At 45.5% G+C, this 27,760-nt stretch overlaps 1 protein-coding gene across 1 annotated transcript in view; it reads right to left on the reverse strand.

Annotated features, from left to right (window-relative positions):
* Positions 1-27,760, reverse strand: part of P3H4 (prolyl 3-hydroxylase family member 4 (inactive)) — a 46,150-nt gene that overhangs the window by 11,445 nt on the left and 6,945 nt on the right. The window contains exons 2-5 of the mRNA XM_083147303.1: positions 19,657-19,806; positions 16,317-16,488; positions 14,831-14,959; positions 3,256-3,401 (exon numbers count right to left, since the gene is read on the reverse strand). Of these exons, the coding sequence (XP_083003429.1) occupies positions 3,256-3,401; positions 14,831-14,959; positions 16,317-16,488; positions 19,657-19,806 (597 nt within the window). The remainder of the gene's footprint in view (positions 1-3,255; positions 3,402-14,830; positions 14,960-16,316; positions 16,489-19,656; positions 19,807-27,760) is intronic.

A 27,760-nucleotide genomic window follows, 5' to 3' on the forward strand; every position in this document is an offset into this window, starting at 1 on the left:
ATATCCAGCCAGCTGGCAGCATCCTCAGCAGTATTAAAAAATTTAATCTCCCCTTTATCAATTACTCTTAGTCTTGACGGATAGATCATAGAATATTTAATGTCCAGGTCTCTTAATCTTGCTTTGATTTTCCAGAATTTAACTCTGTCTTTCTGGACAGCCTGAGGTAGATCTGGAAAGGATGCTATTTTATGACCATTGTAGCCAAAGTCCGGATTGTTCCTAGACAATCTTATCACTTTATCTTGATCCTTGTAGTGTAAGAATTTCACAATTAACGTTCGGGGAGGGGCCCCTGGTATCGGAGCCCGGCCTGGGATGCGGTGAACTCTTTCAATAGAAAAAAAGGAAGAAAAATTCTCTAGACCCAGTTCCTTTTTGAGCCATTCCTCTATGAATTTTTCCGGTTCAGGGCCCTCAACTCGCTCCTCAAGGCCCACAAATCGGACATTCTTATGTCTCAGACGCCCCTCCATATCAGTAAATTTTGATCTTAGGTCGGAAAGTTGGCTAGCAATACTTGTCACTTGTTTTTGTAAGGGAACAATAATGTCCTCAGTATCCGAAATTCTCTGTTCTAGCTCAGTCACTCTAGTTGTTATTTTCTGGACATCGTCTCTCATAAGAATAACATCCGCCTGTAGTTTATTTATTTGATCTGCCAACCAACCTTCACAGCTATTCACTGCGTCCAGCACCTGCTGGAGGGTTACCTCCGAAGCTTGGGGAGGAGTTAGAGGTTTAGCAGGTGTTGCCTGCAATTTGGAAGGAGTAGTCTGTGGTGTAACCACTTGAGAATTGTTTGCAGCCTGCGTTTGAGTGCGGGCGAATTTTTCAAGACGGGCTGCCGCCGTGTTTTGGCCGGTTTTTCCCATATTGCCTTTAACTTAGCTGATATACTTAGGCACTATTTATGGGCAAGTTCCCTCCAGTTGCTATTTATCTCAAAATGGCCGCAATATGTCAGTAGGCAGTTCTAGATCAATTTAACAGAGGGACCGCTACCCGATTTAAAGTTCAATCCTGAGACAATTACAATTGGCAATGATAGCCCAAAAAATTTAAAAAAGTGAAGAGAAAAATAAAGAAAAAACTGAACAAAAACTTGACCAAAATATACACACTGGTTTTCTGTCTTTTACCTTGTCTTCAGGGAGTCAGCGTATCAGACAGGGTTGTTGAAGTGTATGGCAAAATACTCAGCAATATGCCCTGGTATTAACCCTTCTCTTCTCTTCTCTTGCCTTGGCAAAATGTCCGCTGTCATATATATACCAGCTTCTGGCGTCCACTGTATCTCCCAGGCCCACACGTACCGTCTCAGTATTTATATACCAGCCATATACTCGCCTCTTTGCAAGGGCACTTCCAGCTCCAAATACCGCCTCTCACTTAGGTCTCCCTGGAGTCCTCATGCCAGTTCTCATTCAAGCTGACGATCCACCTCCACCGCAACGGGACCGGCTGCCAGATATCCCTCGCTGCCTCTCACTCAGCGAGTATTTACTGGCTTTTAACAGCCCGGCTGGCGCCTTCAGCCACTCTCAGGGCCACTCGCACCGGCTCTCACCCGGATCGGTTCCCGTACACCCAAGCCGCTTGGTTAGTTTTTCTTTTCCCCCGGGACTCCTCTAGCACTAGTCACCGTCTCTCACCCGGTGCTGAGCTGGGATCCCCTCAGGGCTTAATCTCCGGGCTAGCGGTGCAGGACGTCCACAGCAGGGCCGACCGCTCGATACCTCGCGCTGGCTCTCACCCAGCACGTGGATACTGGCGTCTGATGACGCGATCACTCTGCGCCCGTCAGAGCTGCTTTACCTCAGCAGCCGGTTTCAGGAGTGTTTAAGCATATCGTCAGCCGGTTTTAACCTACAGTTTCCCGCCGGCATCCCTCATCGCTCATTCTGCATCCAGCTGGCCGAAAAAAGGTTATTTTATCCGGGGGTCATTATTGCGGTGGCGGATGGGGGAGCTCAGGAACACCCGGAGCTCTCGCTCACCTGAGTTACCTACGTGCCGCCGTGGTCACGCCCAGGGGTCAACAAGGTTTAGGTGGACACCTTCAAATGGTCAAAATGGCTTTAGGTTGATAGAATCATAAAGTCGACAGTCAAAAAATCAGCAATTCCCCCTCCCCCCTTGTGCTGACATAGCCACACCCTGTCCACTAGGGTGTGGAGCCCTAAGCATGGCGAGTGAAGCGAGCCATGCGTGGGGACTTGGTGCACTTTTTTGTTGTCCATGATGACATTCGGGACAAAAATGTGTGGATGGTAGGGCAAGAAATAACGCCTGTCGACACATATAAGCTCGAAAAAATTTAAACTTTTTTGACTGTCGATCTTAACATTGTCGACCTTATGACCTTGTCGACCTAAAGCCATGGCGACCTTTTGAAGGGGTCGATGCCCCCCTATGTGAAGGGATGCGTTGCACGTTTCCGTTGTCCATGTCAATGGTGTCGACATTTGGGACAAAAAAAAGTGAAAACCCCACGGCGAACTTTTGACTGTCGATCTTTACATTGTCGACCTAATGCTTGTCTCAACCTAATAACCTTGTCAATCTAAAGCCATGTCAACCTTTTGAAGGGGTCTACCTAAGCCCTTATAACCTTTAGTGGTCGACCCAATGACCCATACCCAGTGGAAGCAGTACTCCCACAAGGCAAGTAAAATACCACACAAAGCTAGTATTTATGTTGTTACGATTATTGAAAATTAAAGATATAAGTATTAAAAAACAAAACCTACAAATGCATAAAGTGGGCTTGTGGAATGGTTATAGGGCCAGAATAGGAAGGGGAGGTTGCATGCATTTCATCTCAAACTATTAAGCAGAGCAACTTTATATAGAAACATCAAGAAGGGGAATGTGAGCATCGGGGCCAGATTAGCAATGGGGCAGACAGAACTAGAGTTCCAAGCCTCCCATCAGGATAGCATGATTAAGATAATCAGCCACCTATATGACAAGAGGATTAGGCCATAAATCAAATTATGCAGTTTTCTATACTTTTATGTATTTTGGTTGACATTTATGGTGCAGTGTAGGGGTGTGTACGTGTTTATACAATGTCTTCATATCTCACAATACTGTAGGTCCTTGATCATTTTTAGCCCAGACCCATGCTGCCCTTAATCTGACTCTTGTAAGCATGCTTTAATTTCTGTCTATAGTGTCAAATTGGCACACTGAACCAGAATAAACGATGTTGTGCTGCATTATGAACACATTTATGGCCATTAATCTCACCTCTCTAGGATTAAAATCTGTGTCCTCGAGATCCCATTTCTCCTTGTAGAACTTGTAGTATGCTAGGTTTTGCTGCATCACTGTATCCAGAGGGTCAAACAGCATGTAACTTGATACGCACTGAACTGCATTCTTAACATCGTTAACTGCAATATAGAAATATTATGTAAATAAATGTTTACCACTTCCCAATGAAAGCAGTGCTAAAGCTATTTTTTGTTATAGAACTTTGTTTTGCTTTCCTTGTGGTCATATCAGAGAATTGAGTAATTGAGTAATTTTATTAGGGATGAGTGGGTTCGGATATCTGAGATCCAAGAGGTGTTGTGTTGTGCTGTACAGGGGTTCTGTACAGGGTGCTAATGTCCTCCTGTGCTTTTCTGTGCTGTAAAGGGGTGCTTTCCTGTGATGTAAAGGGTTGTTGCCCTGTGCTGTGAAGGGGTACTGTCATGTGCTGTAAAGGGGTGCTGCTGTCCCATGCTGTACAAGTGCACTGTCCTGTGTGCTTAAAAAAATAATGTGGTGTTGTGTTGTGAAATGGAGAACAAAAATGTGGAGGAAAAGAACCACTTCCTAGTTCTAGAGCTGCTGCCACTAGTTGTGACATTAATGATGCAATTCCATCCACATTGATGTCCAATGTCATAGAGGGCATGTAAAATCCAAGAATCTAAAATAAACACCCTAAAAAAAAAATTTAAACAATCGGTTGAGAAATTGCCAATATGCGATTCATGACATGACAACAAAGTGGCAAGGAAAGGCTAAGGTCTTGGCCTATGTTCATGACTAGTGGTTCAGCTTCACATGCAGAATGAAACCCTCCTCACTTAAAAAAAAAAATTAAGCTGGTAAAAGCACAGGAAACAACTGTGCATTCTACAGAGATATCACAAATCCCCAAGGAGAGTCCAAGTGTGTCAGAGGTTGCCCGACCTTCCCAGCACTGGACGGGACAAGGAGGCTTCTTCCACCATTTGCACTCCCCCTGCAAGTGCTGGGAGGAGCACCGCCAGTCCAGTTGCTGATATTGAATTTGAGTATGTCACTGTAGCAGTACACCAGGATGAGGATATTGGTGTAATTGGTGCTGTGGAGGAAGTTGACAAGAAGGATTCTGATGGTGATGTGGATTGTTTAAATAAGGTACAGGTGGAGATAGTTGTTGGTCATGGGATGATAAAGCTCATTGTTATGCCTGGGCAGAAGACCAAAAACCCCACCTCTTCAGTCTGGAATTATTTCTACCCAGATAAGGACAACAACTGTCTCACCACATATAGTCTTTGTAAAACTGTAATAAGTAGGGGTAAGGGTGCTAACCACCTAGGTACATCCTCCCTTATACGTCACCTGCAATGCATTCCTCATAGATCATTGGGGCAGATGTATGAAGGGTCGTTATGGGGGAGAAGGGGTATCAGCGCACGTTATGTGCACTGATACCGCTTCTCCCCCATGTATGAAGGAGGTGAGATGCGGTAAAGGACAGGGGCGCTATGCGCCCCTGTCCATATCGGCGCTGCTATCAAAATGATAGCAGGCCGAATGTATGAACGGTCAGCATCGCTGACATTTCCGCACGAAGCCTGCTTTGGCTTAGCCAGCATCAGGCTGGCGAAGCCCTATCTAAACAGCAGGGACAGCACTGTCCCTGCTGTTAGGTCTGGGCTGCGCTGGGGATCTCGCGTGAACAGCGAGATCCCGCGCATGCCCAGTGCGGCCGGCCGGGGGACAGGAGATAGCGCATCAGTATTAACTGATGCGCTATCTCCAGAAAGGGACATCGCCAGAGGGGGGAGTTAACGCTCCCCCGCTTCGGCAGACAAGATGTTAATACATCTTGTCGATGTCCCTTCCTGCTTCGCCTCGCTATTGAGGCGAAGCAGGAAGTATCATAGCGGCGCGATAAGCGCTGCTATGATACATCTGCCCCATTGTCAGGTTCAGAAACTTTGGCTAAGAGTGTAAGCAGTCCAGTGACACATAAATCCTTTTTTCTGTTGTATCCAAGCTCCTGCAATCCACACCACCAACATCCGCCTTGGCAATTTCCTACTCAATCAGGATCGGGAGTAGTTCTGCAGGCCATGTTATAGGCATGACTGACTCCTCTTCCATTCTGGATTCCTCCAGAGAATTTTGAGTACTACACCTACTGTTGCTGCTGTTGTTGCTGCTAGCAGTCGGAAAACCACTTCTACTACATTAATTTAGCAATTGACTGTCCAACAGTCCTTTGCGCGTAAGATGAAATATGACAAGTCACCCTGATTCAAAGCAGATTACTGAGGCCATAACAACTATGCTGGTGTTAGACGTGCGGCCAGTATCTGCTATTAGGGCAGTGGGATTTAGACAGTTGATGGAAGTACTGTGCCCCCGGTGCCAAATCCAGTCTAGGTTCCCAGACTGTACAAGGACATTAAGAAAAGTGTACTTCGTGACCTGAAAAATGCTATTGTAACCACTTTCCACTTAACCATAGACATGTGAACAAGTGGAATAGGGCCAAACTAAGGACTACACGATTGTGACAGCCTACTGGGACGATGCATTGCCTTCCACAGCAACAACAACAGCAGCAGCACCAGCAGCATTGTTTCACAAATGCCAATTTGTTCCTAGGCAGTCTATGCTGTGTATCACCTGTTTCTGTAAGAGGCACACCAATAAGAACCTCTTAGCTCGTTCCATTTAGACTCTCCTGGGGGTTTGTGATATCTGACAACACCAGCAATATTGTACGAGCATTACATTTGGGCAAATTTGAGTACATCCCATGATTTGCCCACACAATGGGCCAAATGTAATAGGGTGAGAGTTTCAGAAAGTGAGAGATTTCGGGAGAGTTTTCCCATGTTTTTTAAAGCAGCAATCTATTACACTGCAAAACCAGGTTGATTTTACCATGTAATTGATTGCTGCTTTAAAAAACATGGGAAAACTCTCCCGAAATCTCTCACTTTCTGAAACTCTCACCCTATTACATTTGGCCCAATAAATCTGGTGTTGTCATTTTTATTTGAAAAATGACAGGGGCGTGCAGGAGATGCTTTCGATGGGCCAAACAATATCGGGCCACTTTCGACATTCAACCACTGCGTGCCGAAGACTGGAGTGCCAGCAAACACACCTAAGCCTGCCCTGCCATCACCTGAAGCGAAGTGGTAACGAGGTGCAGTTCAATCCTCTATAGGCATCAGAGGATGGAGGAGTAGCAGGCGGCCATTCAAGCCTATACATCCATCTATGACAGGCATTCCTAACCACAGTCCTCAAGGCACACCAACAGTGCAGGTTTTAGTTATATCCAGGCATGAGCACAGGTGACTTAATTAGTAGCTGATTAAACCATCTGTGCTGAAGCCTGGATATCACTAAAACCTGCACTGTTGGTGTGCCTTAAAGACCGTGGTTGGGAATGCCTGATCTATGATATAGGCAAAGGAGGGGGAATACACCCGACTCAAGGGCAGTAGAGAATGATTTCCGTGTTGTGCAAGGTTCTTCAACCGTTCAAACTTGCCACACATGAAGTGAGTTCAGACAATGCCAGCTTGAGTCAGGTCATTCCTCTCTTCAGGCTTTTGCAGAAGCAGCTGGAGAAATTAAAGGAGGAGCTAAAATGGAGCGATTTGGCAAAGTAAGTGGACGGAGCCCTCCATTTTCCTTGCCAGGATTCACGGGTGGTCAATCTACTGAAATCAGAGCACTACATTTTGGCTACTGTGCTCGATCCTAGGTTTAAAGCTTATGTTGTATCTCTGTTTCTGGCAGATAGCAGTGCAAAGACCTGTTAGTGAGAAAATTGTCAGCTAAAGCGTCTCTAGACACGGCAACAGCTCCTGCAATTGGGACTGCATGGAAAAAATGACAATTTCCTAGACAACTCGCTGGCAGTGATGCAGAGCAGTCAGGAGCAACTTTTGACATCTGGGGCCAAATGTAATAGGGTGTGAGAATCAGAAAGTGAGTGATTTTTGGAGAGTTTTCCCAATTCTTTAAAGCTGCAATCATTTACATTGAAAAAAACAGGTTGATGTTGCAGTGTAAATGATTGCCGCTTTAAAAAAATGGGAAAACTCTACCAAAATCTCTCACTTTCTGATTCTAACACCCTATTACATTTGGCACCTGGTCTGCACTGAAGGATCTTCAGAAAATTACTGACATGTCTACTGTCACTGCATATGATGCTGTCACCATTAAAAGAATGGTGGAGGAATATATCGGTGACAGCATCCAAGTATCCGTGTCTGACAGTCCATATGTATACTGGAAGAAAAAAAGAGGTAATTTGGAGGCCTTCTCACAAACTGCCTTCATTTTACCTAAGTCCGTCCCCCCCCTCCAGTGCACCTCTTTTCTTGGTCTGCCCTATCAGTCCAAGGGTGCTGCTGCCTGTCTGCTGTGCAGTTTACTAACTGGTTGGGTGGTTGAAAACAGACTTAAGTACAATTTGGGCTACTGTGGAATAACCTTGTCAACAGTAGTCCTGGAGCAAGTCGTCCTATGTGCGCCATAGAAATAATACAGGGTTGTTGTCCTGTGTGCTGTTGCTTTAGAGGGGTGTTGTCCTGTGTGTACTGTAGATATAGACAGGGTTGCTGTCCAGTGTGCTGTTGCTTTAGAGGGGTGTTGTCCTGTGTGCTGCTCAATTTGATCTCACTCTTGCCCATGTTCTATTCTAGTCTGTAGTCACCAGCTCCATAAATGTTTTTTCGGTACTTGTGGAGTATCACGGCTCCCATCGTATGCCATATGTAGTGGCATACGATGGCATACTATGCGATGCGATGTTTTACCGATTTTTGAGCATTTTTGCTCAAAAATCGTATGCCATCGCATGGCATCGTATGCCATATGTAGTGGCATACGATGGCATACGATGCGATACGATGTTTTACCGATTTTTGAGCATTTTAGCTCAAAAATCGTATGCAATCGCATCGGATGCCATACGATGGCATCCGATGCGATGCGATGGCACCCGATTTTGCACTGAAATGCATCAGAATGCATTGAAATGTGTATTAAAGTAGTGAAATGCCCCCAAATGGCATTTTTCATAGTGCACCACCCCCACTATCAACGTCAACCCGAAGCGTGGCGAGCGCAGCGAGCCCGCGAGGGGCGGCGGTACGCGTCCTACGACCTTTTCATACCCCCACTATCCACGTCGGTGTGGAGTTGAGAATAGAATAGTGTGGCGAGCGCAGCGAGCCACCGAGCCCGAAGCGTGGCGAGCCCCGCGAGGGGACGCGGATACCTGTGAAGCCACGCTTCGGGCTCGGTGGCTCGCTGCGCTCGCCACACTATTCTATTCTCAACTCCACGCCGACGTGGATAGTGGGGGTATGAAAAGGTCGTAGGACACGTACCGCCGCTCCTCGCGGGCTCGCTGCGCTCGCCACGCTTCGGGTTGACGTTGATAGTGGTGCACTATGAAAATGGCATTTGGGGGCATTTCACAAGTTTAATACACATTTCAATGCATTCTGATGCATTTCAGTGCAAAATCGGGTGCGATCGCATCGCATCGCATGCGATTTGATCGCATGCGATGCGATGCGATTTTTAGCATACGATCTGCATACGATGCAGGTCGTGGGAGCCGTGATACTCCACAAGTACCGTTTTTTCTAACAGTATCTTTTTCAAAAATCATTGATTTTTGACATCATCATTTTTAAGAATACTCTTTTTCAAAAATCATCTTCCTATTGTCCCTTCTCACAGTGGCGTAACTATGGAGGGTGCAGCTTCTGTAGGGCCCGGGGCTTGGGGGGGCCAGCAGTCAATCCCCTGCACCCCTTTGTGTGTTACATTTGAATATCTTAAAGTAGTGCGCACGAACAGTGGGGTTGTCACCTTCCCAGGTCCTGCTGCTGCCAGCAGCAACGGTGGCATGGGATGGCCCAGTGGCTCACCTTCCTCCTCCCGCAGGAGCCCATGCATGGGCAGCATCTGAGGCTCCTGCCGCTGGCACCAAGCCCTGTTGGGGCTTCTCCGCTGCATGTCACCTCAAGAAGGGGTCTTTCAAAAGCAATGGACCCCATCAGAAAGTCCATGCTGTATCCAGGTGAGCCCTCTGGTGCATTGCACTGTCTGTTGGGAAGATATATATATCTGCCACTGGTTCCATAGCCTGCCTCGCCCCAGTCACCCTCCTAGTGCTGTAGCTACCTCTGTTCTGTCCCATTTAACATCAGCTCGGACGGGTAAGGAAATTTCTGGTACTTATGTATTATATGGGCTCCCATGTTAAATGCACCCCATTTTTTCATACCCCTACTATCCAACTACGCATGGAGTTGATTTTATATAGTGTGGCGAGCACAGCGAGCCACCGTGCCCGAAGCGTGGCGAGCGGACGTGGTCTCATAAGAAAAATGGGAGCCCAGATATTACATAAGTACAAAATTTCTTTCTGGTATGATGTAATCGTAAATTTGCCCAAATCCCTAAAATCCAATGCTCAGCTTTGCTGACATTACATTATCAGATTCCCAATGGGAACGGATTTATAATTTGTCCTTTCAAATGTCCAGATGAACCATGCGGAGATGCATGTCAAACTGCTTAACAGATTGAACCTCATGCCTGATAGGTTACATACCTACTGGCCGTCTTGTTCCAGACTCTGCTGGAGGGCATGCGGTGAGGTAGGCCACCTCTATCATGTATTTTGGTCCTGCCCCTTATTGAGTAATTATTGGATGGATGTCTTTCAGCTGATCAATAAAGTTATGGGCCTCGCCCTAAACCCAGTCTCTACAATAGCACTTTTATATCTCTACCCTCCTGAAGTCCCATCGCATTGTAGATATTTGCTGAGACAAATGTGTATTGCGGCAAGGGCCACACTAGCCCAAGCATGGAAGCAACCCTTACCTCCTCTAGGGGGAGATTCTCTAAGGTGAGAATGCGGTAAAAACCCCGTTATCTGGGTTTTTTACCGCATTTCGGGATGCTCTTTCGGGTTACCGCGGTGGGGGGCATCGCCAGAAAAATCTGGCGATGCCCCATAGAAACCAATGGGTTTCTAACACAAACCCACCACCGCCCCGCACGGACCCCCGCCGCCCCGCATCACCCCCTCACCTGTGTCCGGGCAGCACAGAGCTGTGCTGCCCGGACCGGTGACCTCCTCCCTGCACTGATCCTCTTCCGGGTGCAGGGAGGAGGAGAGCCCGGCGCAGCAGCAGCAGCGCCGGGTGTGGGAGCCTTAATATTTTCTTATATTGTCCTATTCTTTTTGCCATTTACTGTGTTGTGTTTTTTATTGTTATATATTGCATATTTGTGATATTACTGTGTGCATCCCTTGCCCATGTTTTTGTCCTCCTCCCCCCTTTTCTCTTCTGTACCCCCTTTTCTTTGTTTGTTGAAAAAAAATTCAATAAAATATATTGATGGAAAAACTGATCTATACCTTGAGGAGCAAGTTTGGGAAACATTGCCTTAAATGATTTTTCCTTCTTCAAATATATCTCTAATTTATGTGTTTTTAATGTATGACCTCCTACATTTATTTAAACTTGTTTCATGGTGTCATTAACAATAGTCTTTGTATTACCTAGGCATTAGCATTCAATATATACTGCTTAGTAAATTAAAGCTCTAAAATATATAAGGGAAACACAGACAACAGCTCTGACTAGTACATTAATAGGCTTCATTAAAACTACATAGGAGTAATGGGACCTATACATGGGGCGATTTCAGGGTATTTTGTAAGCAATCTGACTAGATCGATTAGAAAATGCCCCTCCGTGTGTAGGGGCCATAGCGATAGCGATGTGTGGCCCCACGTGTCAATATCGCCTGATGATTAATATCCAGCATGCTGAATAGATCTACTTAATTGCCGATTAGGGCCAGTGTAATCACCGGGGAACACTGATCCCGACAGATCGTTCAGCACACATCGCTGGCACATTGCTGTGAAGTGCTGTGTGCTGAGTGATCTGAGCTATCTACATTGCTCAGATTGCTCAGCAGTGTTGCCCCATGTGTAGGCCCTGAAAGCCTAAAATATAAAGAAAAACACTAAGTAAAAGTGTCATGCATAAAAAACACAGAACAGATTAAAGTTGTATGAAGGTTAAATTCCCCTACCTTATCATTCAGATCCTCTGCAGCAAGAGAAATTACTTTATATTATCAAACAGTGGCTACTTCTCACATGATTATAACATATTTAAATTGATGTTGGAAACTTACTGAAATGTATAATTGTGGAATCAGTGAGTCTTACTCAGGGAATGAAATCATTGGATAGACATACATTAGGTCTCCAAGCATTAGACCAACCACTGAAGGTCGACATGGGTCGGACAGATCATTAGGTCGACACAAGCATTGGGTCGACATGGGGAAGGTCAACATGGGGGCCCGAATGTCGACACTAAAAAAGTGCACCGCGTCCGCTCGCCATGCTTCGGGCACGGTACCTCGCTATGCTCGGCCCACTATTTTATTCTACCACCACTCTCCATGTCGACCTAATGCTTGTGTCGATCAAGCCATGTCAACATATAGTCATGATGACCTTCATGCATGTTGACCTAGTGACCGTATCCCCTGACTCAGATTTGTACATCACTGCTGCTTACATGTAAGCAGAAACACAGACTCTATTATGATGATGCAGCAGGAGGCGTGATGCTTCCTGTGTGCATTACTGATCCTTGCTGTGTCACAGGACGCAGTATCAGATCATCGCTGAATCCATCAGCCAGCTGGGTTACTCATGTGGTAGCCCGCAAGCTGGTCGCTGCAGGTCCTACTAAGGTGCCACGAAGTCTCCATCCTATGACGTGATCATTGCCTCATTCTTTGAAAAAAGGGGACTGTCACCACCACCACCACATCCGCAAATGGCATCAGACTTCAACCACTGACAGTATGATGCTGTACCATCATGTACCACATTCGGCACATGCACAAAGTTCATTTCTACTTTGCTGCATGCGCCATACGTACATTGGGACCTGAATCAGGACCAATGTTTATTTCAATATTTTGTGTTCGGTCTTAGTTACAAATAGGAGGCAGCCACGGGAATCGTTGGAAGTTCCATCTGCTTTCTACCTCTCTCTTCTAGCCTCCTCCAGTGAAAGTCAAAACAAGAACAGTGTTAGGACTTTAAAATGACTGTTTGGCTAGTCTAGGGAGAAGGGCTATAGTGAGCCTAGGCAGATATGTAATGGCCACAATATGAAAGAAGAACACCAATTTTCCATTATCACAAGCTACTAAGTATGGCAGTGGTTCCCAAACTGTGTGCCTAGGCTCCCTGGGGTGCCTCAGGACACTTGCAGGGGTGCCTTGGGTTGGTGGACAAGGATCATTTCATATTATTAATGGTCAATGTAACAGGCAAAACTAGTGCTGGTGGCTGCCAATCATAATATATGTGGACAAACAGGAGCAAATCATGTCCCTCACCACATTACTGTGACATATACACACAATGTAGTTAATTTAATATTTTTTTGTACATTTCTCAATAAGAAACAGAAACATTTGGCCTAGGGGTGCCTTAAAAACATTTTGATGCTCTAGGGTGCCGTGATTCAAAAAAGTTTGGGAACCACTGAAGTATGGGGTCACCAAGCAATCCAATACTTCACTAAATCCCAACATACAGATACAAGTGAACAGAAAGGATTGCAGCCTTACTGGTCCCGATTCAGAGATGGACGCAGAAGTGTCCATGACTGTGTATACTAACAGTCGGCTGTCTGTGGCTTTATGCATACACTGCTACATGATCTTCATCCTATGTGCACATCCTTGTGTCCGAATGAGGCACTCACTGACAGCTTCTGTAGATAATGAAATACTACATTGGTACGTGCAACAAAACTTGCACCATCCCCACAGCCCTATGGCGGGTGCAATGTCTCCATCCGAGTATGACCTCCTATGTCTGTGAGTAAACATCTGTGTAGGCAACCACTTTAAACACACGCCGTGACACCTCCATGAAACAGTCCATCTCTGTACATGCACTCCCAGTAACCACACAGAAATGCCCATCATTCCCCAGACAGTTCTGAGACTGTGCGTCTTGATTGCAACATCACCATTGTGCATACACTACGTGTAACACATATATACACCGTACAAGTCTGCAGGAATTACATGCGATGACAATAAATAGCTCAACTACATGAACATTGGAATTGTGAGTAGCTATGGATCAGGCCTACCGTCTCCATTACTACAGTATGTGTAGCTGTGATGTGCATTGGGTTGTACCAATGTTTATTCCAATTGTACAGTGCAATTACAGTCTATTGCCATCCAATGAAAAATATGATAGCAAAAAATATGGTACTTGTTTAGTTTCACGGCGGCCGATATATCGGATGCGATATCGCCCAATATATCAGCCGGTCCGATGCGATTAAATGCAATCTTTTACCTGTTCATAACCCCACTATCCACTACGCATGGAGTTGATTTTATATAGTGTGCGAGTGGCGAGCGGACGCGGATTACTGCGCTCGTCACACTATATAAAATCAACTCCATGCGTAGTGGATAGTGGGGCATCCAATATATCGGCCGCTGTGAAACTAAACAAATACCAAAAATATAATGAAACATGTTTTCAAAGCCCTATGGGCTTTATTCGCGCACACAGTCAATGGATGCAGTCAGACAATGCAGTGGGTCAGAATTATCAGCGCACAGAGGGCAGGATGTACTAAAGGGAAAATGCAGTAAAACGGCGGTTTTACCGCATTTTCCTATGTACCATTACCTGTTCACCCCGTCTCCGCCGGGCAGGGTATCACTACCTCTGGGTAGCGATACCCTATAGAAGCCTATGGGCTTCTATCGCGGCCTGCTGCCCGCCGTACGCGTGACCCCCCCTCCTGTCCACCATCGATCTCCTCCTCCCCCAGCAGGTGTCACAGCCGGGAGGACATCCGGCTGCAGGGGGGAGGAGGAGACACCGGGGACACTGACAGCCGCCGGGATGAGACGGAGACCCCGCACACCACATTACAGGTATCGCGGGGGTCTCCGTCACCGCACCCCGATGCTAGCCGCATATGTTAGTACATATGCGGTAGCATCGCGGCGGCTAGGCCCACCCACAGTCACAGTAATGCAGGCAAATAGAAAAATTTTACATGTATTGGATATTCCTATGTGGCCACTGGAGGGTGGCTATTCAGATGCACAGATGCTGCATCTTATGGGATTGTCACAGCGTGCAGCTTCTGTAAACACACTTAATACTGTACATTAGAGACCATAATCAGAGGGAGATTCTGCACCTGAGATGGGGCTGGTAGACATTTTCGATGGTTCAACTGATAGTGGAATCTAAAAACGCACAGAGCCCGATTGCCGTAGCTGAAGATGCAGACAGCGGGCGACCCAGTCCTTATACATACAGAGGGACAGCTGTAGCACCACTAGCATAAAGTTGCCGCAAAAGCCACACACAGCCGCCACTGTGTCTGACCTTTATATGCTTTGACCAAATTACATCAATTTGATCTTTTCGGCTACATCTCTGCTGTGAACTTGGTTTATTGTTACTCACGTTTATAATAAGCGAACTGCAAGTAGTGATACATGGTGGCAACAAATTTCTGAACAAAATATCCTCCAACATTAGGAGTCAGGTTAGACTCACACTCCACCTTACATTCAAGGACATCAGCAAGATGATCTGAAAGGTAAACAGTATAGAGGAGGTTAAACACAGTTAAATTGGAAGATGATGCTTGAAGTAGTTTCATAGAGAAGAAGGAACATGCAGTACATGGTCCCACAAGTCAAGATGTTGGTGAATTGGCCCCATGAGGCGAGAGTGCCCTCTACTATAAATGTTTCCACAGTAAAGTTATTGTCATATACTGTATGCAATACTGTGTAGATCAGTTGTTCACAAACTCCAGGTTTTAAGGACATCCATGCTTAAGCATAGGTGACTTACATAGGTGGGCACACATTGGGCGTGATTCTGGTTCACTTGCAAAAGCAAATTCTCTTTCTAATGAACAAAACCATGTGCACTGCAGGTGGGGCTCATGTAACATGTTCAGAGAGAGTTAGATTTGGGTGGGGTTTGTACTGAAATCTATATTGCAGTGTAAAAATAAAGAAGCCAGTATTTACCCTGCACAAAAACACAGTAACACCCAAATCTAACTCTCTCTGCACATGTTACATCAGCCCCACCTGCAGTGCACATGGTTTTGTCCATTAGAGAGAGAATTGGCTTTTGCAAGTGAACCAGAATCAGGCCCATTGAGTGTTAGGGGTGCACAGGCACCACCTAATGCTGTGCACACCCTTATGAACACCTCTGTGCCACCAGCAATACCTTTTACCAAAGACTTTCGATTTTTAGAACTGTAGTCCATTAAAAAAAAAAAGTGCCCAATCAATTATGTGTGTTTTGCATTGTTAATTGTACTAGACAATTCTCAAATCACTACATATCTGCGTCATCCATATATGTTTTTGACTTTATTTGCATGTACTGTTACACAGAGTAATAAGATTACATAGGCAGGAGATTATGGTGTGGCTGAGAGACGTTTTATATTGTAGTTAGTGCCAATAGATGATGGTAGACATGCCTTATTGGCTGTGTTAGACACACCCAATAGGTGGTGCTAAACACTCCCCTTTGACTGTGCACCCCCTAATAAAATGTGCTGCTCACGCCTATGGTGACTTACAGTAATTAGTACCTCAGGCAGTTTGCTTATACTATCTGTACACAAGCATAAATATCCTTAAAACCTTGACTGTAAAGTTCCTTGGGGAATGAGTTTTGGAAACTACACTGCAAAGCAACAACATCCCTAGTTTGATATGTTACTACACTTAGCAGTTTTTTTATTGGAATACCATGTAGTATTCAACACCAACATATTTATTATCATTTGACAAATAAAGTTATCTGCTATAAAGTTGTAAAGTGCAACGGAATATGCTGCATAAATACTTAGCAGCGAATTGTGTGATTACCCACCAATTTATGAACAGAAGGTATACAGTACTGTGGCTTTTCTCACCTGCAACTGCTGGGTAGAAGTCTTTGAACTCCCTCATTTCATAGACTCCCTCACAGCCAGTCAGACAGCTGTTGTATGCTCTGAAATAAAGTGGTAAAGCCTGCTCCATTTCCTCGATGCTGTGTCTGAAGTCTCCAGCATTGTAAGATTTTACGGCCTTCACAAATATTCCCTGTAGAGAGTTAGGACTTCTATTACCATGAGGCTATTGGAGGATGTTGACAAACCCACAGAATGCCAGGTGAACCTAGTGTTCTGTTACACTATTACCCACATGACTAAATGCTCTACTGCAGGGGTGGCCAACCAGTCAGACGTAAAGAGCCGAAAAATATCAGTCGTCAAGGGGCGTGATCGGGGGAGTGGTCAGGGGTGTGGTCATATGACACAAGGAGAGTGGCCACATGACAAAACTTTATGCCCCCAGTGCCAGATATGCCCACCACAGTGCCAAACATCATATGCCCCCCACAGTGCCAAACATCACATGCCCCCCACAGTGCCAAACATCACATGCCCCCCACAGTGCCAAACATCGCATGCCCCCCACAGTGCCAAACATCAATGCCCCCCACAGTGCCAAACATCACATGCCCCCCACAGTGCCAAACATCATATGCCCCCCACAGTGCCAAACATCATATGCCCCCCACAGTGCCAAACATCACATGCCCCTCAAAGTGCCAAACATCACATGCTCCTCAAAGTGCCAAACATCACAAACCCCTCAAAGTGCCAAACATCATATGCCCCTCAAAGTGCCAAACATATGCCCCCCACAGTGCCAAACATCATATGACCCCACAGTTAGGAAGCTGGGCCCTCCAGCACAGGTGTTGCCCACAGTGCAACACCTATGCTGGAGGGCCCAGCTTCCTAACTAAAGGGCCCACCTAGAGGGCCAGGAGGGCCCAACAAACAAATGAGCCACGGGCAAAGAGGGCCCGACTAATGCGCAGACAGGCCAGAAGGGCCTGAATTTGCCCACGGGCCTAGTGCCCGACACCCGGTGGTCTAGGGTGGATGGAGGGTAGGAGGCCAAAGGCCCCTACCTGGTGTTGGGAGAGGCCGCTGGGGGGAGCTTCGTCAGCTCTTTTGCTTCCCACCCCCGCTGGCCTCTCCGGGAGCCATCTTCTTTTTTCTTGCAGAAGGCGCCGGAGATCTTCTGTCTTGATCCCGGCGTCTTCTGCGGCGCCGGAACTCTTCTCCCCGCCGCCGTCTTCTGCGCCATCCTCCGGCGGCTTCTCGCGTCTTCAGGAGCGCTCCTGCGCTCCGCCGGCGTGGAGAAGACTTTTCGCCCTCCCGCTGGCGTATGATGTCAGACGCCGGGGGCAGGGCGGAAACGGCGCGGCGAGCGTTGATTGGCTCGCCGCGGTCGTTTCCTAATGGTCGCCGATGCGGCGTTTTGAATTTGGCAGCCGAATTGGCGCCAAATTCAAAACCCCGCTTTGCAGACGGGAGGCTGGAGCCGCAATTTACAGCGCGGCGAGCCGCGGGTTGGCCACCGCTGCTCTACTGGATCTGTGGTGCATAGCAGTCTTTGGGGTTTATGTACTAAGATAGGAGTTCTATTGAAGGGATGTTGCTCATAGCAACCAATAAAAATCTACTTATTATTATTAAGCACCTTCTAGATGATAATAAAATCTGATCGATTGCCCATACACACATTCCATCTTCAATAGAACTCCCATCTTAGTAAATAAACACATTAGATGCTATCATTAGGTCCACCAGTAAACACAGTTAAAATGCCAATTTAGGGCTCCAATTTGTATGGCACATATTGTATGCTAAACAAAATAAGCACAACTTACAACATTTTCATATTATTAATTGTTTTCAGGAAATAACATTTAAAATTCTGATATATTCAAATATTCTAAAAGGGAAGTGGTCTCTTTTCAAATAAAATCAGGTTCACTGAAGTCAATTCAGATATGACCTACTCTACATTTGTATACAAACAATGTAAATAGAACCATACTTCTGCTTATCCTGCTCATGTGGGTGTATAGGTAGTTTGAATGATAGGAAAATGTTCTGGAGGAAATGGGGACTTTGTTATATAATCTAGCACACAGATCCACTGAAGCCAATTAGTTCTGCGCCCACTAATTATCCAGCTATAAACCCTAATGGCCAGAAAGTTTTAGTTGGTTTGCACTAGTCTGACATACTGTATAACAATTTGGTATGGCCCAGCTGTATGGGGATGTTTTGTTTAGACTACCAAGCCTCATGCTCATGAAGACCAACATGCACTGAGATTGCCTTCCACAAACATGTCCATATCTCGCATGGCTGTGGCTCACTCAGGGCCTTATTCTAGTTCACTCTTTCTGACAAAATCCTTCTTAGATGAACAAAAGCATGTTCACTGCAGGTGGGGCAGATGTTACTTGTACAGAGAGAATTAGATTTGGGTGGGGTTTTACTTCAAAGTGAGATCTATATTGCAGTGTAAAAATAAAGCAGCCAGTATTTACCCTGCACAGAAACTAAATAACTCACCCAAATCTAATTCTCTCTGCACATTTTACATCTGCCCCCCCTGCAGTGCACATGGTTTTGTCCATCTAAGAAGGATTTTGACAGAAAGAGTGAGCTAGAATAAGGCCCTCAGTCCAGTTGTCTAAAAATGTCTAGGGACCCAGTTACCTCTCTGGTACCCAAAGATCCCTGAGAGGTTTGCAACCACTAAATAATTCACATTCTGTAAAGGGCTGTACACACAGAACGATGTCGGAAGCATTCCGACATTGTTCACGAGTGGATTGAATCGTTTGTCGTGCGTACACATGGAACGATTTGATACACTTGACAAACGATTTGTCTATGATCTTCCTGCATGCAGGAAAGATCATAGACCATCGTTAACGATTCGCGGATACACGCATCGTTAACGATGCACGGAACGATTTGATCGATTGGTCGTTCCAATCGATCTGGAATGCCCACATTGGGCTTCAAATCGTTCCGTGTGTACCCAGGTTAACTCTTTTATACACGTTGCGGGATGCATTAAAGTGAAAATGCGGTAAAAAAAAACAACAACATTTTTTTGGGTCTACTACCGCTATTTTAGAATACAATAAAGCCTATACCCTGGGGTATTGCTGCGGCGGTATCGCCAGCAAAAGCTATTAATTCCCTATGAGCAACATTCCATCTTCAATAGAACTCCCATCTTCGTACATGTACCCCATTGCGTCTCCTTCAGAGTTTTAATAAACAACACGATCAGACTGTCCTACCTTCACCTCGGTGCTTCAGAGAAACATGAATGGTAACCAAACAACATATGCTTACCAGATGAATTATCTATCAAACAACTTGCCTCAAACGGTTTAGCCTCCAGATCTATAAGAAATTCATCAACGTCCAGCAAGGTTTTGTAGTAATTCATATATCGCACAGTCATCTCGTGGTCGGGGTTCTTCTGTAAATATGTGTGGGCTGCAGATACTGCCTTTTCCAATGCACTAGTCTAGAAAACATGGTAGGATTCAAATAAGTTAATTTCAATTTGTGATGCCTGTACACTGGAGGACGTCTGATATCTTTGATCTTAATAGTTTTTCAGAAGGTTGAATTCCCCACAATGGACAAAAACTTGTAATTGTGTATTTGAGGCACCACAAGTGTGAAAATCCATAAATGCTAGTATTGTAGGTCATCCATAAATATACAGGACAGGCTGACCCGGGCGAGCACTTTTCTTCTTAATTTAAAGAGTCATATCAAGCTCTGCAAAACCTCAGTAAGTTAATGTTCTTAAAATTTATTTTATTTTTGCTAGTTAACCATGAGAAAGTTTGTGGATGAACACAAAATACATTCATTTACGAAGCTTAAGGCCCATACAGACACAAAGATGTGCTAATAACGACACATCGTTGACGACCGTCGTTTGCTATCACCTTGATAGTGCAAAACGAACGACAAGCTAAAATTCAAAACAAAAGCGAAAAACAATGTCATACGACGGGCGACTAACGATGACCGATGATCAACGATTTGTGGTCGTCGAGGTCCATTTTATCAATCTGTCAGTCAAAAAAATGGGCAGGAATGTGGGCAGGATTATGTACAGTAAATAAATAGGCTCGGCCATTTTAAACTCTCTGCATTTGATGCTCTGTGCTAGTTCTGTGAGGATTATTCCTGCTGAACGCTTTCGCAGTGCTATCTTTTGTGTTTCTTTCTGCAATGGTTCCTTATCGGTACAAAGTGATGGCAGCATATGTTGGAGTCGCTTTGTTAGTGGACAAGGAGAGATTGGAGAAACGTAAAAGGTTTCGTTCTTGCTGGTCAAAGAAGTGGCTCCAGAAGAGAGATTCGCTCTCTCACATGGGCCCTTATTCTAATCGGATCGGTACGGCCCGCGTGCGGCCGTACCGCCGATGTTTTTACTCTGCACATGCGCAGAGGTCAATCTGCGCATGTGCAGCCCCCTTCGCCGCAGACGGAGTTCGTCCGCCGCAAAGGGGGCGTATAGGGGCGTGAGAGGCATCATGCCCTCATTTCCCTATGTGTACGCCCCGCGTTTCATGGGCGTTCCCATGCAAACGCGGGGCGTACGCATGGTAATGAGGCCATGACGCAACTCATGGGGGCGGAAAGCTGACGTCGCCGGATGTCAGCTTTCAGCCCCCATACGATTGTCCGTGTGGTCTCAGCTTGCGGGAGCTGCCGCGGCGTGCGGACCTGCCTTCGATGGTCGACGACCATCGAATGCAGGGGGCAGCTCCCACCATGGTGGAGGCGTAGCCTCCACCATTTTTATGCGGATCGCCAGCCGTCCGTGTACGGACGGCCGTGGCGATCCGTAGGGTGGGCGGGGATTCGTCTGGTGCGGTCGCAGCCGCATATGCGGCTCGACCGCACCAACCAGAATAAGGGCCATGGTTCTGCTTTCTGAGATCCACGAGGACTGTCCTGACGATTTCAGAAATTTTCTCCGCATGGATGATGCCACGTTCACGGAGTTGTTGGAACTGGTTAGGCCTCATATCCAGAAGCAGGATACAAGGATGCGCAAGGCAATTCCTGCGGAGGAGAGACTGATCGCCACTCTGCGATTCCTGGCGACCGGCAGGTCCTTACAGGATATGAAGTTTGGAGCGGTCATTTCCCCACAGTCTCTTGGTCTCATTATACTAGAGACATGCAAGGCTATCTACAGTGTCCTCCGTGAGCAGTACTTCAAGGTAATAATAATTTACTTATTTTGTATGTTTTGTTTGTAGATTTTGAAATATTATTTTTTAACTAATCTAGAATTTTGAAATTATTGCATCCGTTATGGATTACTCCTCCAGCAATGTGCAAAATGTGTTTTCCCTCCATGCGGTTGCAGCTGCAATGATAGTATATTTGCATATTTAAACCCCCATATACTGCAGTTATTTTTGCCAACCAGTGTAATGTGAATCCACAGTGTTTAGGCAGAGTGTTGGTGCTAGTGTTGTTTAGCCTACCTGGTGCTTTCTATACTGCATTTCCCTGGTGCAACTATCTTTTAGCCTGCCTGGTGCTTTCTATAATGCATTTCCCTGGTGCAACTGTTGTTTTTGCTGCCTGGTGCTTTCTATACTGCATTTCCCTGGTGCAACTATCTTTTAGCCTGCCTGGTGCTTTCTATAATGCATTTCCCTGGTGCAACTGTTGTTTTTGCTGCCTGGTGCTTTCTATAATGCATTTCCCTGGTGCAACTGTTGTTTTTGCTGCCTGGTGCTTTCTATACTGCATTTCCCTGGTGCAACTATCTTTTAGCCTGCCTGGTGCTTTCTATAATGCATTTCCCTGGTGCAACTGTTGTTTTTGCTGCCTGGTGCTTTCTATACTGCATTTCCCTGGTGCAACTATCTTTTAGCCTGCCTGGTGCTTTCTATAATGCATTTCCCTGGTGCAACTATCTTTTAGCCTGCCTGGTGCTTTCTATACTGCATTTCCCTGGTGCAACTATCTTTTAGCCTGCCTGGTGCTTTCTATAATGCATTTCCCTGGTGCAACTGTTGTTTTTGCTGCCTGGTGCTTTCTATACTGCATTTCCCTGGTGCAACTATCTTTTAGCCTGCCTGGTGCTTTCTGTAATGCATTTCCCTGGTGCAACTGTGTTTTAGCCTGCCCGGTGTTGATTGTAGTGCAATTACCTGGTGTTATTTCGTTCCCCTTCTCATATACTCTTGTTCTTTTGCAGTTACCGTCCTCAGAGGAAGAGTGGCTCAAGGTCGCAGCAGATTTCCGTGACAAGTGGAATTTTCCGAACTGTGGCGGAGCTGTCGACGGGAAACACGTGGAGATAATTCCTCCACACAATTCTGGGTCCTTGTATTATAATTACAAGGGATACTTTAGTATTGTTATGATGGCCATTGTGGATGCCAATTACAGGTTCCTCTACGTGGACGTGGGAAAGAATGGTCGTGCCTCGGATGGTGGTTCCTTTAAGGACACCCTATTTTACCGCAGCCTTATTTCTGATAGCCTCCATCTGCCCACATCCTCTCAGTGTACAAATGGCATGAACTTTGTATTTGTTGCTGACGAGGCCTTTGCCTTACACAAACATGTGATGAAGCCCTATGCCAAAAGGGGGCTAACTCAGGAAAGAAGAATTTTTAATTACAGACTATCGCGAGCGCGCAGGACAGTTGAGAACGCCTTTGGGATTCTGAGTAATCGCTTTCGAGTATTCCACACAGCGATAAATCTGCGCATGGACAAGATTAACTGGGTGGTCTTGGCGTGCTGTGCCCTTCATAATCTACTGCGCACAAAGAAAATGGCCCACCACCACCCATCCCATACTGAACCTCCCGAACCACTTCAGCCACAAACCCCTACACCAGCAGTGGGGTTCACTGAACTCCAACGTTCAGGGGCTACTGGTGTGTCTACCACTGAGGCAAAAAGAATCAGGGAGCAGTATACTGTTTACTTTAATGGGGAGGGTGCAGTGTCCTGGCAAAATGATGTCGTGTGATATGATTATATTACAAATGTATCATACAACGTTTAAAGTACCATGTTTTAACTTCAAATTATATTGTTGTTTGTTCAAAACTGAATGTGTTCCCATTTGTTTTGTAATGTATTCTTTTATTTTCCATGACATGTACAACTCTCTAATAGGTGTCATATATGGGTCCAACAGTAGGGATCCCAGCAGGCATTATGCCGTTGACGGGATATTGACCCCTGCTTTTGAAAATGCGTATAGGGCGGGGTCATTGTTTATTTAACTGGGGAGTGGCGACAGCAAGGAGGAAGCAATCGTTCACCCTCTGAATACCAACCATGGGTTGTGAACAGGTATGGAGCTTGTCCATTGTCCCTTGTGTGCCCCGCTGTTGATGTTTTCATAATAGGGATACCAACCCAGGTAAATAGCCCCATCCACTAGCTCTCTCCCCTCACACCATCCACTCACCTGCTCATCTTGTATAAGAAAATACAATTGTTTTCAGTAAAAAACTTTATGTAAAAATTTAAATTTTTACATATACAATTATTAAATATAGCAAAGAATTGACAATAAATTGTCATGAGATAAAACATTTCCCAACCAATGGAAAATAATATTTAACAAAGTGCAAACATGTGTTTGTTGAGTACAATGGGGCCGATGTATTAAGCCTGGCAAAGAGATAAACTGGAGGTAAATTGCAAGGAGATAACGCACCAGCCAATCAACTCCCAACTGCCATATTTCAAACACAGCCGATTGGCTGATGCGGTATCTCCTTCCACATAAACTCCAGTTTATCTCTTTGCCAGGCTTAATACATCTGGCCCAATGGCCCACATACAGTGGAATGCCACAGGTAAGGTGATATGTTCCATTCCCCAACATCAACGAAGAAAGTGCAACCGCATGAACTGATTTTTTTTAGAAAAATGCTTGCAACAGCAACTGTAATTTTACATTTGCAACAAACCAGGCTCATCACCTTGCAGAGTGGCATGGGCACTCATCCAAGCGGAGCAGGTGCTACTTGAGGAACTATAGGTAGGTGATGATGTTGGGGAGTGATCACTCAAGGCAAATTGGTTGTTTGGGTTTTGTGTACAAGTATTCGGTGTAGGTGGATATGACGGATAATGTGGATTGGTTGGTGGTGGGAGAGGTGGCCAATGCAATGTCTGCGATGGTAATATGGGGCTCTCTGGTAATTTACCATTTTGAGCACATATTAGCGCATCGTATACAATGCTTTTAAAACGAAGACGTTGGAACGGATCCAACGACTGCAGTTCAGATGCAATGTTCATTCCAAAATTTTCATGTTCATCTGGGGGCTTCTGAAGAACCTGTTCTGCACGCCTCAGAAATTGCTCGGCAGACAATGGTGCAGAGCTCGTACTCTGTGCAGTAACCCGACGTCTTCTTGGCGGTGGTGGGCGACTTGGTTGCGGAGGAGATGGCTCTGCGTCAACTAAATCAACATCTGTAGGCTCGCTGATGGAGACATCATGGTCGCTCCCTGGTGCTGGCTATAATAAAGGTATACAAAAATAAATTACACAAACTTTCTAAATGGTATTGAGCCGATTAACCATGACACTCCAAAAATTGTTGAACTACACATGCCAGCATGCACTGCATCTTTTTTTTTTTTTTAAATAGCCAAAAATTTTTTGTAGTGCTTATCGTCATGTGCATTTAACAACAGATGGAGTGTATAGTTGTAAAAAAAATCTTGAATGATGTTTGTCCTTTGTACATATACTTACCACCTCATCTTGATTCTCGACAACTACCGTTGGGATATTCCCAATCATCGAGCAATGAGATTGAGTCCTGGGCTCATCCTCAAGGGTGAACAGGAGAAGATTGTAGTACCACAACGTGGGCTTTCTGACTTCATCCGCCCCTGCTCCCGAATGCTGTGACTCCTTCACTCTCTTGTGTTCCTTTAAAAACACTGTTCTGAAATTTTGGATCTTCTTTTTGACCCATTTCAAATCCGCTTGACTTTTACGGACTTTACAGTACTCAATGAGCTGCTGGTATGCCTTCGCTTTTTTGTCCTTGTTTGCATAGTCTTTGGAGGTTATTTTCCACAGACATTCATGGGACTGATACAGTTCCAGGAATCCAGTCCAGTGGTCTTGTTCAGTGATTTCAGCTGACATGTCTGTAAATGACAAAAGGATTCAATATACAATATTTTTTAAATATTTTAAAATGCACCAGGCAGGCGGAAGCACTTTGCACCAGGCACTACATGCATAGAATTCACCAGGTAGGCAGCAACACTTTGCACCAGGCACAGCACTCACAAAATGCACCAGGCAGGCGGAAGCACTTTGCACCAGGCACTACATGCATAGAATTCACCAGGTAGGCAGCAACACTTTGCACCAGGCACAGCACTCACAAAATGCACCAGGCAGGCGGAAGCACTTTGCACCAGGCACTACATGCATAGAATTCACCAGGTAGGCAGCAACACTTTGCACCAGGCACAGCACTCACAAAATGCACCAGGCAGGCGGAAGCACTTTGCACCAGGCACTAAATGCATAGAATTCACCAGGTAGGCAGCAACACTTTGCACCAGGCACAGCACTCACAAAATGCACCAGGCAGGCGGAAGCACTTTGCACCAGGCACTACATGCATAGAATTCACCAGGTAGGCAGCAACACTTTGCACCAGGCACAGCACTCACAAAATGCACCAGGCAGGCGGAAGCACTTTGCACCAGGCACTAAATGCATAGAATTCACCAGGTAGGCAGCAACACTTTGCACCAGGCACAGCACTCACAAAATGCACCAGGCAGGCGGAAGCACTTTGCACCAGGCACTACATGCATAGAATTCACCAGGTAGGCAGCAACACTTTGCACCAGGCACAGCACTCACAAAATGCACCAGGCAGGCGGAAGCACTTTGCACCAGGCACTACATGCATAGAATTCACCAGGTAGGCAGCAACACTTTGCACCAGGCACTGCACTCACAAAATGCACCAGGCATTGGATATGGGTTTGTTTATCTCCAGGGCTAGCCAGGCACCCATTCAGCATCCCACCACACAAGGCCAAACAACCCATACCCACAACATAAATAACTACAAACATGAAGCGCTCAGCTCTACTACATAGCAGCCGCCACCCTACCCTCACCACCACACGAATAAACTCACCAATTTATTGGAGAATCCACCCCTGCCGTGTCCTGCTACGCACGCTGGGTCTCCTGATGCCATCAGCAGCGAAATGGCGCCTGGGAGGTTCCTGGGAGTGGCTACATCGCTTCCCGTCGCTCGTTGTCCGTCGTTTTTCATCGTTTGCCGTCTTCGGCACTGTACGATGTAAACGATGATAGACGAATTGACCTGCATGCAAGGGCGATGACAGACATGATGACCGACCTGCGGGGACGCGCATCGTCGTTTATCGTCCATCGTTTAATGCTAAAAATGTGTACGATACCAAACGATGTTAAACGATTAACGACCATGGATAATCGCTCAAAATCGTTGCAAGGGGGTAAAATGAATGGAATCTTTCATAGTCGTGGGCATAGGATCTTTGTGTCTGTATGGGCCTTTAGGGTTGTAAAGTTTGGCTAGCAAGGCAGGCTAGTAAAAGCATTTTTCCTATAAATATTGGGTATTAAACACAAGAATGGCAGTTTTTACAACCCAAGGCTTTATAAATAAACTCCAAGGGTTTGATGCAGAGTTCAGCTCAGCTGCAGGTGCTCCTACTTATCACACACAAGACAAAAATGTCTACATTGTCTGGGCAATATTTACACGTCTGGTCAGCTCAGCAAAGCCTATAGATTCACCTGAAATTCTGCATCACCCAAACTTACTTATGCACTTTCCCACAGCATGTGAAAATACATTATACAGTACAGTATATGTGCATACCCGCATCGGACCAAAAAATGAGGGGCAGATTTATTAAGCTCAGTGAAGTGATAAAGGGGGAAATTTACTAAAGGAAATTTGTAAAAAAATAGGTGTATTTGTATCCAGAAATACATCCATTTTTGACATTTACTATCCCATAAATACGGCAATTCATATTCGTATTGATGTGCTATCAATACGAATAGCCGTATATTCGGGATAGTAAATGTCAAAAATAAGTGTATTTCTGGATACAAACACACCAATTCCTTTAGTAAATTTCCCCCAAAGTGTTTGGTTTTTATCACCGGTCAATCAGTTCCTAACTGTGAAGCTACAGGCTTGGTTTGAAAAATGACAGGTAGGAGCTGATTGGCTGGTGATAAAAACCACTTTATCACTTCACATCATTATTAATGCACACTTAAACTTGCTCTATACTTGGAATAAAATAAACTTTTGAAAACATGTGGAAATAAACTTATAAGTAAACTTTCCAGAGCTCACAACTGATGTAGGGTACACACCAGAATGATCATGATCGTGAGACGATCATACGATGGTC

The sequence above is a fragment of the Crinia signifera genome, chromosome 6 (assembly GCF_055691185.1).
Source record: "Crinia signifera chromosome 6, ASM5569118v1, whole genome shotgun sequence".
Lineage (NCBI taxonomy): Eukaryota > Metazoa > Chordata > Amphibia > Anura > Myobatrachidae > Crinia > Crinia signifera.